At 44.1% G+C, this 15536-nt stretch overlaps 1 protein-coding gene across 1 annotated transcript in view; it reads right to left on the bottom strand.

Annotated features, from left to right (window-relative positions):
- SNAP91 (synaptosome associated protein 91) overlaps positions 1-15536 on the bottom strand; it is a 174233-nt gene that overhangs the window by 23849 nt on the left and 134848 nt on the right. The window contains exons 23-25 of the mRNA XM_050950204.1: positions 3758-3895; positions 2300-2440; positions 225-255 (exon numbers count right to left, since the gene is read on the bottom strand). Of these exons, the coding sequence (XP_050806161.1) occupies positions 225-255; positions 2300-2440; positions 3758-3895 (310 nt within the window). The remainder of the gene's footprint in view (positions 1-224; positions 256-2299; positions 2441-3757; positions 3896-15536) is intronic.

Here is a 15536-nt window from a genome sequence, read left to right as displayed (position 1 = left end):
ACAAACCCACATTTTCTTATTTCTTTAAAAGTATATCTCCCTATTAATGTGGAAACCAACAGACTGTGCCAGAAAGATAGTGAAACTGACTAGGTTCAAAGTGCTGTCAAATACACCAAACAAAATGGGAAAAAAGTTCTCTAATCTTTCAGTTTTATTAATCTTATGTATTACAAGGACTAGCATTTTTAAACAATAAAAAACACCCAAAATTCAGAACTTACTTTTTTGATATGGTGCCAGAAATTCCAAGATCTGAAAATCAGAAATGAAATCAGGATAGGAGTTACTTGTTTATAAAATTAAGTGAAGGACTCTGTCAAATGCTTTTACTGTAAAAACATCTGTGCACCTGCACAAAACTGATCCAACAGCACTGTTCTAGGAATAGTGCTCATTTTTTCTAAAAGCCCTCTAAATAATGACAGTTAAAAATCTGAAGCTCACCACTTTCAACGATTTCCTTATGACAAACTTGTTCTTCCAATAATTTTTTTTTTTAAGGTATGTTAAAAAACATGAGGCCTGAAGAGCCAATCTCATTGTTTCCTTGACTGTGTATTTATGTATATGTGCAAAATAAAATGTAAATATAGTTAGTTGATCCAGGTGGCAAGTCTGTTCATCTTTTATGTCATACTTGTGAGACGTTCCAGCCACCTGGGTGTAGGTGTGCAAACAAGTTGGTCTCTAACAGTATCTTTTCAAATTTTTTTTGCATTGCACTGCTAGGCTAGGACTTCTGTGCACATCAACTGGCTCTAAGTTTGTAAGCAACAGTTAAGTGGACTGAAATATAAAAGGTTTTGGAATCTCAGTGATTGAGAATTTTTTAAAAATAATATTTTCTTTTCTCTACATCACCAGTAGAGATCCTACAGGTGTATCCCCACTGCCCACAAATACACAGGAGAAACTGAGGATGGAATTTGATTTACAGGATCATTTACAAGTTATCATGCATAGAAGAAAAGAAGCTAGCTTTGCTCCTGTTGATCAGTTAACTGTTTTTAGGGCTGACAGAAAAAAATCTGTTTGTAAAGCAAGTACATATTAGATAATGTCACTGAGAAACATGAAACAGTGCAATTTCTGTGGTCTTTTTCAGACTGCAACCACATTTTAAATATGGTTACCCTTTTGCCCAAGCAGTTGGTCAGTATTCAGGGCCTTGTTGGGTTGTTTCCATTAGAAGAAAAGATTGATTATACAGATTTGGGGTAATTTTTGTGTGTGTAATTTTGTTTATTTACAACAGAAGTACAAAGTCCTGTTTCCCTGAAAAAGTAGAAATAGTTTTCTTGCCCAGAAATCAAAGTCTGCCTTTTCAGTGAACACTCTGCCCAAAAAAACACTTCCTCCCAGGGCCATGCACTGCTGCATCTCCTGTTGTCTGCTGACTTTCTCCTTGCTGTTTTTTGACTTTCCCACAGGGACACAGCTGCAACCAACCAAAGCTGCAATCCTTACATGTGTAATCAGAGAAAACTCTTAAATTACATGGCTCTGCCTCTGATCAGGCTTCGCCTTGCTGGCCTGTGCCTTGGGCGGTGGCTTCTATTGTTTCAGCTATCACTAAGCAGCCACTGACTTTTACCAGATCTGATTGATGGCTGTTAGTAACTGCTTCAGCTTAATGTATACCTCTAGAATGGCAAGTGCTATTTTTTCCATCTGTACTCTAGTCTGTTTCAAGGATCTAAGCTTGAAAACCTGTTTCCAACAGACAAATTTGTAAGTGTCCCTTAGATTATAGAACAGAGGAATTTAGTGTGCTTGAAAACAGAAGCTCTGTGAAGTGTCAAAAACTTTAACATGAGACCAGGAACTTCCATTCACTGAACTGTGAAAACCCAAGCACCTTGGCCTCCTACAGAGGACTATAGCATAATGCAATGAATCAGAGTATCAGGGTTGGAAGGGACCTCAGGAGACCTAGTCCAACCCCCTGCTCAAAGCAGGACCAATCCCAAGGCAGATTTTTGCCCCAGATCCCTAAATGGCCCCCTCAAGGATTGAACTCACAACCCTGGGTTTAGAAGGCCAATGCTCAAACCACTGAGCTATCTTCCTCCCACCCCTTTTTTGACATTTCAAAAGATATCTATGGCTGCAACAGAGAGGCAGGATTTTTGAGGGGTGCAGTAGACTGAGCTGAAGTACAAGTGATAGCTATATTTATGTACTCAAAAACAAATATTACCAATAAGTTGAATGACTTGGGTAGTTGAGATACCAACCAACCCACCCACCCACCAACCCAAACCAAGCCAAACCAAACAGCAGTTGGGTGACTTACTGCCTACTAAATTTGCGAGAGATGAATCAAGATCACTTCCAAGGCCTTTGCTTGCTGCTGAAGCTGTAGCAGCCGAAGCTGCTACAGACTGACCAGATGGAATCATAGTTGGCATAAGAAGATCACCTAAACCATCAAACACTAGAATTTAAAGAAGACAGTAGATTAGGATAGTAACCTTTACAGTAATATTTCTTTAAGTAACACCACTGCATAGAACCTTTAGTATTACTCAACAAATGATCATAGCACAGACAATCACTACACCGGTATTACTAATACATAATTTCACATGAAAGAATGCCGACACGGCATGCATGATATTTTACTAACACACTGAAATGTAGAATTACTCTGAAATAGAAATATACTAATGAAGACTGGAACAATAAATGCCTAAATGGTTGCAAATGCATCCGTAAACCTGGTAACAAACTTAAAAATCCCAGAGCATTGCAAACATGTATACACAGAGAGGCAAAGAGGTTTAGAAAAGCTATATAAAAATAAATTTTTTTATAGATGTACAAGTTACTGTAGTAGGAGAGCCAGGAAGATAGAGGATTTTAAAATGTTTTAACTGATAACAGGTTTCTCCAACATAATTCAAAGGGATCAACAGGGATGTAACTGGTACTCTTCACCCACACTGACAGATATAACTTCCCCAGAGCAGATGTCAGGTTTACATAACAAAACTCAAACTGCTTCTCTATTGCCTGGTCAGCCCACTATTATTTTTAATAACCTATATTACTTTATTCCACCACAGTAAATATTCTGATCCACATTTGATGTGCATGCTAACATTATTTCAACAGGCAAGTGTAGCATATTATGCACTGGCAAGCAACAAAATAATCAAGCAGCAATACTACTCAGATTTCTCTCCTACTCATTTAGTTGTAGAACTCACCAATTGTTAATGTGTAGCAAGGACCCAGCATGGAAAGTGTAGAATGGAAGAGATACAAACAAAGTGACAGCAGTGATGAAAGATTAAGCTTTATGTCAAGCAAAGAACACTATCTTGATCTCAGTTTTGTGTAACTCTGGGTGCCATGCAAGCTTAAGGGCTTCAGCAACAGCAGTGAGATCACATGCCTATACACTGAATATACAGTACCAAGTGTCGGTGTTTTTCCTCTGATAACTCCTAACAGTCATGCAGAGAAGCACGTGCAAAGAGATGACATACACTTCTATTTGCCTTCTGCTAAAAATTGGGAGAAGATAATGGGAACAAGGAAAGATTTCCTAGAATTATTCCCACTGCTGGTGAACACTTACGGTACTAACTGGTATTTTCTCTTTCAATTGAATAAGTGATAAGAAACTGATACCCATGAGAATTATTTTTATATCCCTTGTATTAAGAGCAGTAACAATTGTATCATTTACGTTAGTGTTGAATGAACACATTTGTTCTGAAGATACATAGGGAAACCCTTCCCTCACCTGATGGATCAAATGAGCTGCCACCAGTTGATGGTGATGTTCCAAAAGCTGCTTCAAAGTTGGGCTGTAATAAGGTGGTTTGAGCTGGAGTAACTGGTGATGGTGATGGAGAGGGAGCAATGAAAGAACCTCCAAAGCCTTTGAAAAAAGTCATATTAAAAAAGATCAGATGCACCCAGATGGAATCACAAAATAAAAGCCTTGACATACTTACTGTTCTTAAAGTCATAACATAATAGTTACTCTATCATTATGCTTTTTGATAGCTAATAAGCATCCCTTGATGTAACGCCAAGTATTCTAATAAAAATCACTCTAAAATCAGCTAAAGGAAGATGTACTGTAAGTGGCAAGTTCTGGGTTGCTAAAATCATAAGACTGCATTGTAAACCTAATTTGTAACTTCACCCACAAATGAAATGCAGTCACCTCTGGGGTAGAGCACAGCAGTTTAATAGCACATTCAGTGCGCAATGTAAGATAGACATTAAATACACTTTACCCAATTATAATGATAGGGGTAATCTATAAGTAGGCAGAGTGCAGTTACTGGGATTTGGTCAGGATACTGGGGTTAGCTCTTAAGGAAAAGTGTACCATGAGTTTTTTAATGACCCTGACTTGAGTAGCCAGGAATGCCAACAGTACCTCTTAATCTCATATTGGTTAAATACTGGCTGCCTATTGATTCACCAACCAAGCAAATGAATCACCATCACTACTTCCTACAGCACATGGGACTCCTTTGCACCTCTCCCAAGTTCTTATCTAACCTGACCCTCAATTTCATTGATTTCTATTAATGGTACCACTATCCTTTAAATATATCTGGGCTTTTAAGTTGTCTCCAACTATAATTTTAGATTTTTGAAGTACTATAACATATTATAAATAAGAAAAATGATTTTATAGATTTCTTTCTACAGCATTTTCCCCAGACTCCTTGATTTAAATTCTCCTTGTTAAAAAACATTAAATGTTTTCCCTGAAAAATTAAAATAAAAGCAATAATCCACCACATTTCTCCCAAAAAGAGTTCTGTGCCAATATAACATGAGTTGAGTAGTAGCAGGAGGTCAGACTAGATGATCACATTGGTCCCTTCTGACCTTAAAGTCTATGATAGTTCTGCCAGCAAGATATGGATTGATAGTTATGGCGTGTTTTTCCAGAGGTGTGAAAACACCCAAAAATCTCAATGAAATTAACAGAAGCTGCAGGTGCTTAGCAACTTTGGGAGACCTACCCAGATAGATTTTAGTCACAAGGTCAATTTTCAAGAAGAATAGTCAGCAACCTACAATACTGTATTTTCTTGTTGTACTAATTTCAGGTTGTCAGGATTCTGGTTGCATTGGTTGAGGACACAGCATACATTAGGGGTTAGTGATGTTGAAGTATAGAAATGAAAATCAGAACCTTGAACTCATCTTGTGAAAAGAGTGAAGGAGGAACTGACTTAAACTGTTAAGATTTGTAGTCTACACATTATGCTAAATGCTTAAAAATACCAAATCTATTAACATTTTTAAACAGATGGCAACTGATATACTTTAGGGAGATTATGGCAGATCAAACACTGACATTTTATCCACTTACAAATTGCAATATGTACCTTCAAATGTCAGACTAATGTCATAAGGAAGAAGACAGCCAGACCTGTATGTTTGGAGAACACTGGACATAAGTGTGCTAAAGTTGACTACCTTCAATTTAAATAATTAATACTTTAAAAAAAGTAAGTTAAAAATATAAAAAAACTCACCAAAAGTTGTAAAACAGTAATATATATCGTTTCTCATAGCAGTTTAAGCCCAAATCAAACTTTTGCCCCAAGCTTTTGAAAAAGCACATCACATTCCCAAAGAATACCTCATTAGCCCACTATTCTGGGAATACTAGCTTTGGAATGATCCTGACGTCATTTTCTAGAATATGAATGCACTAAGAGATTACTGAGAAGTGATACAGTAATGTTGATTAACTGCAATCTATCAGCCACTCTCAGCAATCGTCAGATACTGGTAACCTAAAAACATAACCTAAAAGATCCCGACAAGTCACAATGGGTAGCTACTTTTTCTTCCCAAGGTTTTAGGTAAGAATGGTGACAAAGTACTTGCAACTACACCTAGTAAATGCATATCAGCATAATTTGAATTAAACTGAAACAGGTGCAGAGAAGGGCTACTAGGATGAACAGGCGAATGGATAGTCTATCTTACAGGAGGAGACTAAAAGAACTTAGCTTTTTAACCTAGAAAAAACAAGGCTGAGAAAGGATAAGACTGCTCTCTATGAATACATCAGAAAGATATGCACCAGAGAGGGAGAAAGGTGTTATTTAAGGTGAAGAACAACATTGGCACAAGAACAAATGCGTATAAATAGCCCAATAATAAAATTTAGGCTGGAAAATAGAAGAATGTTTCTAATCAGAAGAATGAGGTTTTGGACCAGCCTTACAACAGGAGCTGTGAGGGCAAATGACCTAACTAGTTTTAAGATGGAGCCTGAAAAAATTTATGACTGGGACTACATGATGAGGTTGTCTGTGACAGCAGGAGACTGGACTCTTTGACCCACAAGGTCTCTTCTAGTCCTATGCGCAACAAGGATTACCATACCAGCAGCATGATGATCCAAGTTTTTTTCAATCACAGAAGACACTATATTCCAGTTATCTCCAGATAAAGAGGGGCTGGTACGTGGCATAACAGCCTGTCTGTTCAAAGTGTATCTAGGAAAGACTGAATCCTTGATCAAGGTTTCTGACCTCTAGTAATTAAGACAGCTGCAGTCTTGGTTATGCTAGACTCATTGACCGTGGACACCTGGCTAATTAGTGCCCTTCCATCTCAAGTTAGCCTGACAATTCCTGGACAAAGCTGAGAGTGACCAGTCCACAGTAGTTAGAGAATTGCAATTAATGTGATCTAGAGCTGCCAAATGCTCTATCTGGGGCCCTGATAAAGTAATTAGGAACTAGACAATTATATAGCCCATGTAAATGGCTAAAGAAAATGTCACTTTTCCAGAACCTGCACTGACTTCCCTTTGTTAGCAGAGCCACTTGAGGGTTCTGCTAGGACAAAGACTTGAATTACCCCCATTATCTCAAACTGCCTCTTTTTCAAGGGACCCATACCAGCTGCAATCATCAGACTAAGATTTAGAGCCCAGACAAACTTATGAGCGAGTTGAGCAGCCTTTACAGCATCCCATAGGCTCTCAAACTTTGTCCTGAAGGACACATCGCTTCAGATCCCTCTGCACTTTCACTAAAACTAAGCATTCAAAAACCTTGGAGGACAAGCCTTCAAGAACTATGAGAAATCAAGAGGATTTCAAATTTAGAATTGGATTATGCTGCAGGTTATACATCTGCCATTATCTGAAGCAAACAAATGCTTAGCAATATGGTGTTATGGTTTAACAGAGCCTTGTATCTGCCAAATTGTTATTCAAACTGGTATCCATTTTGGATTTAAAATGCAGACGCAGCTCTGTAGGCAGGAAAAAAATAGTTTACTTAATAGTAAGTGAGGCTGTTGGAATTTTACCTCTGTTCACAGGCACGTCAACAAGTGGATCCAGAAACACTGAAAGAATAAAGCTTAAAGGCACGATCACATACCTCAATGCAGGGTAGGATGGGCAACTGTGGGTTTGATGAGTTCTAACTAAGCCTCAGTTATCCAAAAAACAGGTTCACGTCCTCCATCCTTTACACAGTGAAGTCTTGATTTAATATAAAACTTCATCAATTTTTTCAAACCCCCCCCACAATACAATGGAAAACTGAATATATTTTGAAGGCTCCAATTACTAATGAGTATGCAAAATATTCAAGGAATATCTATATTCCCAGATAGACCACATTTTCATGCTGAAATTGCATTTTTGGAAGTAAAATTGCTTTCAGCCTGAATACACAAGATTGTGATTTGATGTTTTCAAACAGATTAACACTTTTTTTCAAAATTTAACCACATGGAGACTGGTGAAAATCGGTTGCTAAATTTGCTTTAACATTTTCTGCAATTTTACATATTCCTACAAGTAACCAACAATGTTCTCATTCATGAAATTGGCTACAGATACTCCTATAAAATTGTCATTTATGAAACTTCACAAAAAGAGGGACTCTAAATTAGAAGGCAAGGACTGCCTTCACTGATGACTCCTGGTTTATCCGCATTCAGTCTCAAGAAGCTGTCTTGGAACCAGTAAATGTAATCATTTCTGGAATAGGCACTTACTTTCTTGTAATGAAATAGAAAGTTTTCCATGCATATGTTTACATGCTGGTGGGAGATGTGTTCTCCTTTGGATTTACCCCAAAAGAAACTCATAGCACTTGCAATATAAAAATTCTCATATTTATCTTTTATAGGAGAGCTCCCCTATTTAAGGACTTATTGTGTGAAGGGGACCATATAAGAACATGGATGAGGAAAAAAACTAAATATTGACCAGCTGAGAAAGATTTAAGCAACTTTACTTTAAAGATGACAGCATGCAAGTATTTAAGGGACGAATATGCTTTAGCAAATAGGGCCAAATAATTAGTTCATATGTGCTGGAACAGTTTTTATAGTTAGGAGTGCTGAAAGCGATTCAACAAAACTGAAAACTTTGTATATACAATGGAAACCACTTCAAACAGTCTTTTTCAGACTGCAACCGTATTTTAAATAAGGTTACCCCCTTGGCTGTACCCCAAGCATCCATGAAGTAGTTACCTGAAAGGCAGCAAGGAAAGATTTTCACTTTAATTCTGAATTAAGAGCCCATGTATATGAGAGGGATTTAAAAGGGGAGTACAGTATTAGAAAGGCAGCAACATTTTCAATCTGCTAACTCAAGGGAGAAGAGGTAACACTTTCAGTTACTGGACTTGCCAAATTTCACTTTCTAGATGAACCAAAGTCACAGTGAGTTAGTGACTATTCTTTGGCCATTTAGAAATATATAAATACAATTCCTGAAACTAGAGGAAAGCTGGCTAGGAACTTGTTCCACCACTGATTTAGTGGCCTTTTTGGTTTGGTGTAGAACAGGTAGATTGTGTTACATGAGCCAGTATATGGCATCACATCAGGTCTGGTAGCATAAAAAGGTAATTCTTCTAAGTTGGTCATTGCCTAATGTGAGTCAATAACAAGGGTACTGCTCACACAGTTGGCACATGGTACACACCAAAGAAGAAAGCCAAATACATAGTGGCGGAAAAAGGAGGCTGTAGTACATGGATATTTCTGGTTGATATGCATTTATTTTTACTGGAAGAAAAGCGAGTGTCATACTTGCCCCCCAGAAGGAGTAGTGTGTTACATGTACACTTGGCAACGAAGCTTCAAGGAATCAGACTGACATGAGGCAGTCATCTTAAACTTGAACATCAGCATGATGTCCTCAGTTTTGATTTGGTGCCATACTCCGCACAGTTCAGGTTTTTACAATCCCTTCTGATATGAACAAAGGGTGACAAAGACTTTGAACGCTGAGGGTGTTATGCTGCTCCTCTGTAATAGTATCCTTTGTCCCAGATCTTACTGAGGGATACTATAAGTTTACTTTCCACACAGTTTGGATCAAATAAAATCAGAAGAAAATAACTTTTCATCCTACTTTCCACGGAACCTCAAAAACTAAAATTATGCACTGATATTGCAGCCAACACTTAGAGGTTACCTTAATTTATTAGCTATAATCTGCAGCACAAGTAGTACAGTAGGACTACTTTGATCAGTAACCCACAACTGTGCAATTTTAAGGTATTATAATATAATTCAAGTAGAGATGCCTTTGCAGTAACAGATTTAAATTCAAATGAGTTTATATTGTTTGATTTAAAAGAAGCATAGCAGTACCACATAGAAGTTGTGAGGTTCTGATCACCTCACTAAATCTTCAGTTTATATTAATTTTGAGAGCTGCTCATTTAGATGTTTGCATTGTTTAAAATATTTGTATCATGTTTGACCTTATCCTGATGACGCATGGTTTGGATTCTTTCTCAATGCAAAGTTTTTAGACAGAACTTTATTAAGTTTAGTACAGCACTGAACATATTTAGTCCAATAGATCATTCTCCCAAAACTGCTAACAGCAGTTATCCTCTGCTTCTCAGTTAGCCAAAATGCAAAATGGGGTAAGTGATGTTTGCAAGGATTAGTTAACATACCTTCAGAGCTTTGAAAAAGGACGTTCTTCGAGATGTGTTGCTCATGTCTATTCCACAGTAGGTGTGCGTGCTCGCCACATGCACCCACTAGTGCCAGAAGTTTTCCCCTCAGCAGTACCCGTAGGGGGAACGCTGCTGTGACCCCTGGAGTGGCGCCGCTATAGCGCGCTATAAGGGGAGCCGCGCGCTCCCCCCACCCTCAGTTCCTTCTTGCCGGACCAACTCCGACAGTGGGGAAGGAGGGCGGGGTGTGGAATATAGACATGAGCAACACGTCTCAAAGAATGCCAGTTATGGAACAGGTAACTGTCCTTTCTTCTTCGAGTGCTTGCTCATGTGTATTCCACAGTAGATGATTACAAGCTGTGTCTGATGGAGGTGGGTAGGAGATCACAGATTACCTGGCTACAGCACAGCCCTACCAAAAACAGCATAATCCCTGGTGTGGGAGACGATCACACAGTGCTACATGAACGTGTGTTCTGAGGACCAGGCAGCGGCCCTACAGATGTCCTAGATAGGGACATGGGCCACAAAGGCAGCCGACGAGGCCTGAGCCCTTGTTGAGTGAGCCCATAAAATAGGTGGTGTGGGAACCCCTGCTAGGCTGTAGCACGTGTGGATGCATGATGTAATCCATCGAGAAAGCCTCTGGGTGGAGATTGGTTGGCGCCTCATGCGCTCGGCTGAAGCAACAAAGAGTTGCGAAGACCTGCGGAACTGCTTGGTCTGATCCAGATAAAAGGCCAGAGCCCTGCACACGTCGAGCGTATGGAGGTGGCGCTCCTCATTAGAGGTATGCGGCTTTGGGCAGAGGACAGGTAAGATGATGTCCTGGCTCATGTGAAAGACGGAGACCACCTTGGGCAGGAATGCAGGGTGTGGGCAGAGCTGAATTTTGTCTTTGTGAAGACCGTATACGGTGGGTCACAGGTCAGGGCCCTGAGCTCCAACACCTGCTGGGCTGACGTGATGGCCACAAGGAAGGCTACCTTCCAGGAAAGATCAGACCATGAGCATGTGGCCAGGGGTTGGAACGGGGACCCTGTAAGGCAGGATAGCACCAATTTAGATCCCACTGAGGGATAGGGGTCTTAACATAAGGGAAGGATCGATCTAGCCCCTTGAGGAAACGCCTGGTCATGGCATGGGAGAAAACCGAGCAGATGGAATGCTGAAATAGCTGCCAGGTGTACCCTGACAGAGGAAGGGGCCAGGCCTTGAGTTCTAAGGTGAAGTAGGTACTCAAGGATAAGTTGGAGCGGGGCAGATGTTGGGGAAACACCCCACTCGCCCACCCACCTGGAGAATCGTGATCACTTTGCCAGGTAGGCTCAGCGTGTAGATGGCCTTCTACTTTTGAGGAGGACATGCCCAACTCCCTCCAAACACATCTAGCCACTGATCAGCCACGCTGTCAGATGGAAGCTGGCCAGATTGGGGCGGAGGAGGCAGTCCTGGTCTTGGGAGAGTAGGTACAGGTGGAGTGGCAATGGCCAGGGAAGGGTCACGAGTAAGCCTAGGAGAGTGCCATACCAATGCTGTTGGAACCACGCTGGGGCGATCAAAAGGACTCATGCCTTGTCCGTATTTACTTTCTCCAGGACCTTGGCAATGAGGGGAAACAGAGGAAAAGCGTAAAGAAGTTGGTCCAACCATGACAGGAGGAAGACGTCCGAGATCACGTTCCCCCACCCCCACCCCCCGGAGCAGAACCCGTGGCAATGGCGGTTCTGTCAAGTCGCAAACAGATCTACCTGGGGAGTGCCCCACTCTCTGAAGAGTTGATGAGTTACCTCCAGGTGAAGTGACCACTCGTGTTGGGAACAGAAAACCCTGCTCAAGCGATCGGCCTGCGTGTTGTAGGTGCCTGGCAGGTGGAAAGCCTTCAGGGAGATGTCGTGGGCTATACAAAACTCCCACAGGCTGAGGGCTTCCTGGCAGAGGGCCAAGGACCTTGCCCCGCCTTGTCTGCTGATGTAAAACATCGCAGCGGTGTTGTCTGTGAGTACTCTGGCCACCTTGCCGCACAGCTGTGAGCTGAATGTCATGCAGGCTAAAGGTATTGCCCTGAGTTCCCTGACATTTATATGAAGGGAAAGCTCTCCAGTGGACCACAAGCCTTGTGTCTGTGAGGTCCCTATGGGTGCCCCCCAGCTCAAGTCTGACATGTCGGACACGAGGTCCAGTGACGGGGTGGGGTCGCGGAAGGGAATTCCCTGAAGCATATTGGCCAGGCAGGACCACCATTAGCGTGGTGATCACCTGCGCTGGTACTGACAGGATTTTGTCCAATTTGTCCCTGGCTTAGGAGAACTGAGGCCAACCAGAGCTGGAGGGGCCTCATACGAAGCCTGGCGCGGCGGACTACGTATATGCATGCTGCCATGTGGCCCAGGAGCTATAGGCATGCCCTGGCCATGGTAACGGGAAACTCTGTGACCGAGGGGCTATAAGCCCCTTCAGGGTCCAGAACCCGTCCATGGGAAGAGGGGCTGTGGCCTTGGAGGCATCCAGGAAAGCACCTATGAATTCTATGCTCTGCACCAGGACCAGTGTTGACTCGGCCTCATTTACTAGGAGGCCTAGTTTGCCATACATGGCCAAGAGCAGGTTCACGTGGTTGTGTACCTGGGACCACGAGCTGCCTTTGAGCAGCCAGTTGTCAAGGTAGGGGAATATCTGTGCCCTTTGGCGTCTGAGGTAGGCCGCCTCTACCGCCATACACTTCGTGAACACACTGGGTGCAGTGGACAGGTCAAAGGGGAGAACTGTAAATTGGTAGTGGTCCTGTTCTACTAGGAAGCGGAGGAAGCATCTGTGCCTCTCGAATATGTGGATATGGAAGTAAGCATCCGGAAGGTCCAGGGCCGCATACCAATCACCAGAGTCCAAAGAAGATATGATACATGCCAGAGAGACCATGCGAAACTGGCATTTTGCCATGAACCGATTAAGGCCTCGCAGATCCAGGATGGGTCTGAGCCCCACTTTCGCCTTGGGGATCAGGAATGGGAGTAAACCCCTTTCCCCCAGAACGCCCATGGAACCTTCTCCACAGCTCCCAGGCTGAGGAGCCGAACCACTTCCTGCCGCAGCGGGTGGGAGGGGGGAGGGAAGGCAGGCAGGTGTGAGGCAAATTGTAGCATATAACCCTGGGAAATGGCACTGAGGACTCATTGGTCCGATGTTATTCAGGACCATTCCACAAGGAACACAGAAGTTGTTGCTGAAAAACTAACTATTGGTGGGAGGGTCCTTTCAGGGGTCACCGGGGTACCCTCCCACAACCAGTCAAAGCTGCCTCTTGCCCTGCTGCATGCCCTTGGAGGGCCCAGGCTGCGGGGCAGAGCAAGACTGCCTCTGAGGCTGCCTCTTCTGAGCTTCGGAACTCTTGCAGGTGGGCTTGTATCTTGGCTGGGGCACAGGGACAGAGGCTTGCACCTTAGGCTTTTCCTTGGGCAGGATGTAGACCCTGAGGGTTTGAAGGGTGGGTACATGAGCCCTTCATGCCGTGGAGCCTCACCTCTAATTTGTCCCGTGAACAGATTCTTGCCGGGAAGGGAAGATGCTGCATCGCAGACTGTGCCTCTGCGGAGAGCCCAGATAGCAGTAGCCACAATGCCCTGTGCATGGACACTGCCGAGGCCATGGATCGAGCAGCTGTGTTAGCTGCATCTGACACCGCCTTCAAAGTAGCCTTTGTGACAGCAGCACCCTCCTCCACCAGCAACTTGAATTCCTTCCTTTCGCGCTCCGGAAGGGAGGGCTTGAGTTTTGGCAGTGACCCCGACAAGTTAAACTCGTATCGACTGAAGAGGGCCTTGTGGTTGGCTACCCGGAGCTGGAAGCTGGCGGACGAATAAAGCTTTCTGCCAAATGAGTCCAGTCATCTGGAGTCTTTATTTTTGGGTGTGGGTCCTGATTAGCCTCGTCTTTCCCTGTGGTTCACAGGTTCCACCACTAGGCAGTTGGGGGCTGGGCGAGTATAGAGGTATTCATGCTCCTTCATAGGCATGAAGTATTTGGGCTCTGCCTTTTTTGATACCGGGGCCAGGAAGGCCAGTGTTTGCCAGAGGGCACTGGAGATGTTGGCCACCCCTTCATGGAGCAGGAGGGCCACTCTGCCTGGTGCTGAGGATGAGAGCACGTTAAACAGCGAGTCCAAGGGTCCCTCCATCTCCTCAGCTTGGAGATGGAGACTGGATGCTACTCGCTTTAGCAGCTCCTGATGAGCCCTGAGTCCTCCTGTGGTATGGAGGCAGAACTGCGATCTTGTCATCTGGTGCAGGGGAAGGGGCTGGTAATGGGCTCTGCACAGCAGCAGGTGCCATGGGGTCCACCCCTTGATCTGATTCCTCGTGCAGTGCTGAGGAGCCACGATTATGTGGAGCTGGCGATCCCCGACAGGGGTGGTGGGCGTGGTGCCTCAACGCGTGAGAGCTGGAGCGTGACCAGCGACGGCATCCGTGTCAGGAGTGGCTCCTGTAGCTGTGCCGAGAGCAGGAGCATCTATGGCATTGGTGCCTGTCCCACCAATACTCTGTACTTGGCATAGAATGGTGCCTAGAACTGTGCTCTGACGGCACCCTACCAGACAACCTGGAGGGCAACAAGAGTGGAGGCTGGGGGCTGTGTCCCGACAGGACACTGGGCGACGAGCAGCCTCAAAGTGGTCTCCTGATCGAGATCTGCATCAGGTCAGCATCAGCTGATGAGACCCCCAGCAGCGGCTTGCCTCTAGAGCTGGGTCCAGGTGCTGGTGGTGCCCCGGGCACCTGCAGGGTCATAATAACTTTGGCCACCTGCAGGCCTCCGGTGTCAAAGGCATATGGACTTCAGCCAGAGAGGTCTGAGTTGACGCAACCGGGCTGCTCCACTAGACCTGAGTCAGAGCTCTAGAGCCTGGGGGTGGGAGAGGGGACTGAGGCTGCTCAAGGTGGGTCTAGCCTCCCCTCGTGCCTTCTCTCTACGCTTCTGAGACGACGAAGCCTTCTTCTGCTTTTTCAATGGAGTGCGATGCTGGCCACCAGAATGTGCTGGGGGATTGTCATGCGCCGAAGACAAAGTACCCAGTGCCAATTCCGCTCAGCGCACCGCGGTAGGGATCAGTGCCGACTCCATGAGAAGTGCTCAAAGACTAATGTCTCTTTTTTTGTCCTGGGTTTGAAGGATCTGCAGATTTTACAGCGGTCACTGATGTGGGATTCGCCCAGGCAGCAGAGTCAGTCGGTGTGCGGGTCACTCCTGGAACTGAACGCCTGCAAGACTCGCACGATTTAAACCCTGGGGCCCAGGCATGCCCCGGCCCGAAAAATAACTAAACTAGAACTTTTATGAACTAGCTAACTGATATAGGTATTACTGAACAATTAACGAGATTTGAGATGAGCTGCAGCAAAGCTGGAGCAAGTAGATCCAATCCACCGCCACTGGTGGCAAGAAGGAACTGAGGGTGAGGGGGACTGCACGGTTCCCCTTATAGCGTGCTATAGCGGCGTCACTCCAGGGGTCACAGCAGTGCTCCCGCTACAGGTACTGCTAAGGGAAAAACTTCTGGCACCGGTGCACACGGCGAGCACACACACC

The sequence above is a fragment of the Gopherus flavomarginatus genome, chromosome 4 (assembly GCF_025201925.1).
Source record: "Gopherus flavomarginatus isolate rGopFla2 chromosome 4, rGopFla2.mat.asm, whole genome shotgun sequence".
NCBI lineage: Eukaryota > Metazoa > Chordata > Testudines > Testudinidae > Gopherus > Gopherus flavomarginatus.
Note: the sequence above shows the minus strand (reverse complement) of the source record. Positions and strands in the feature narration are given on the sequence as shown.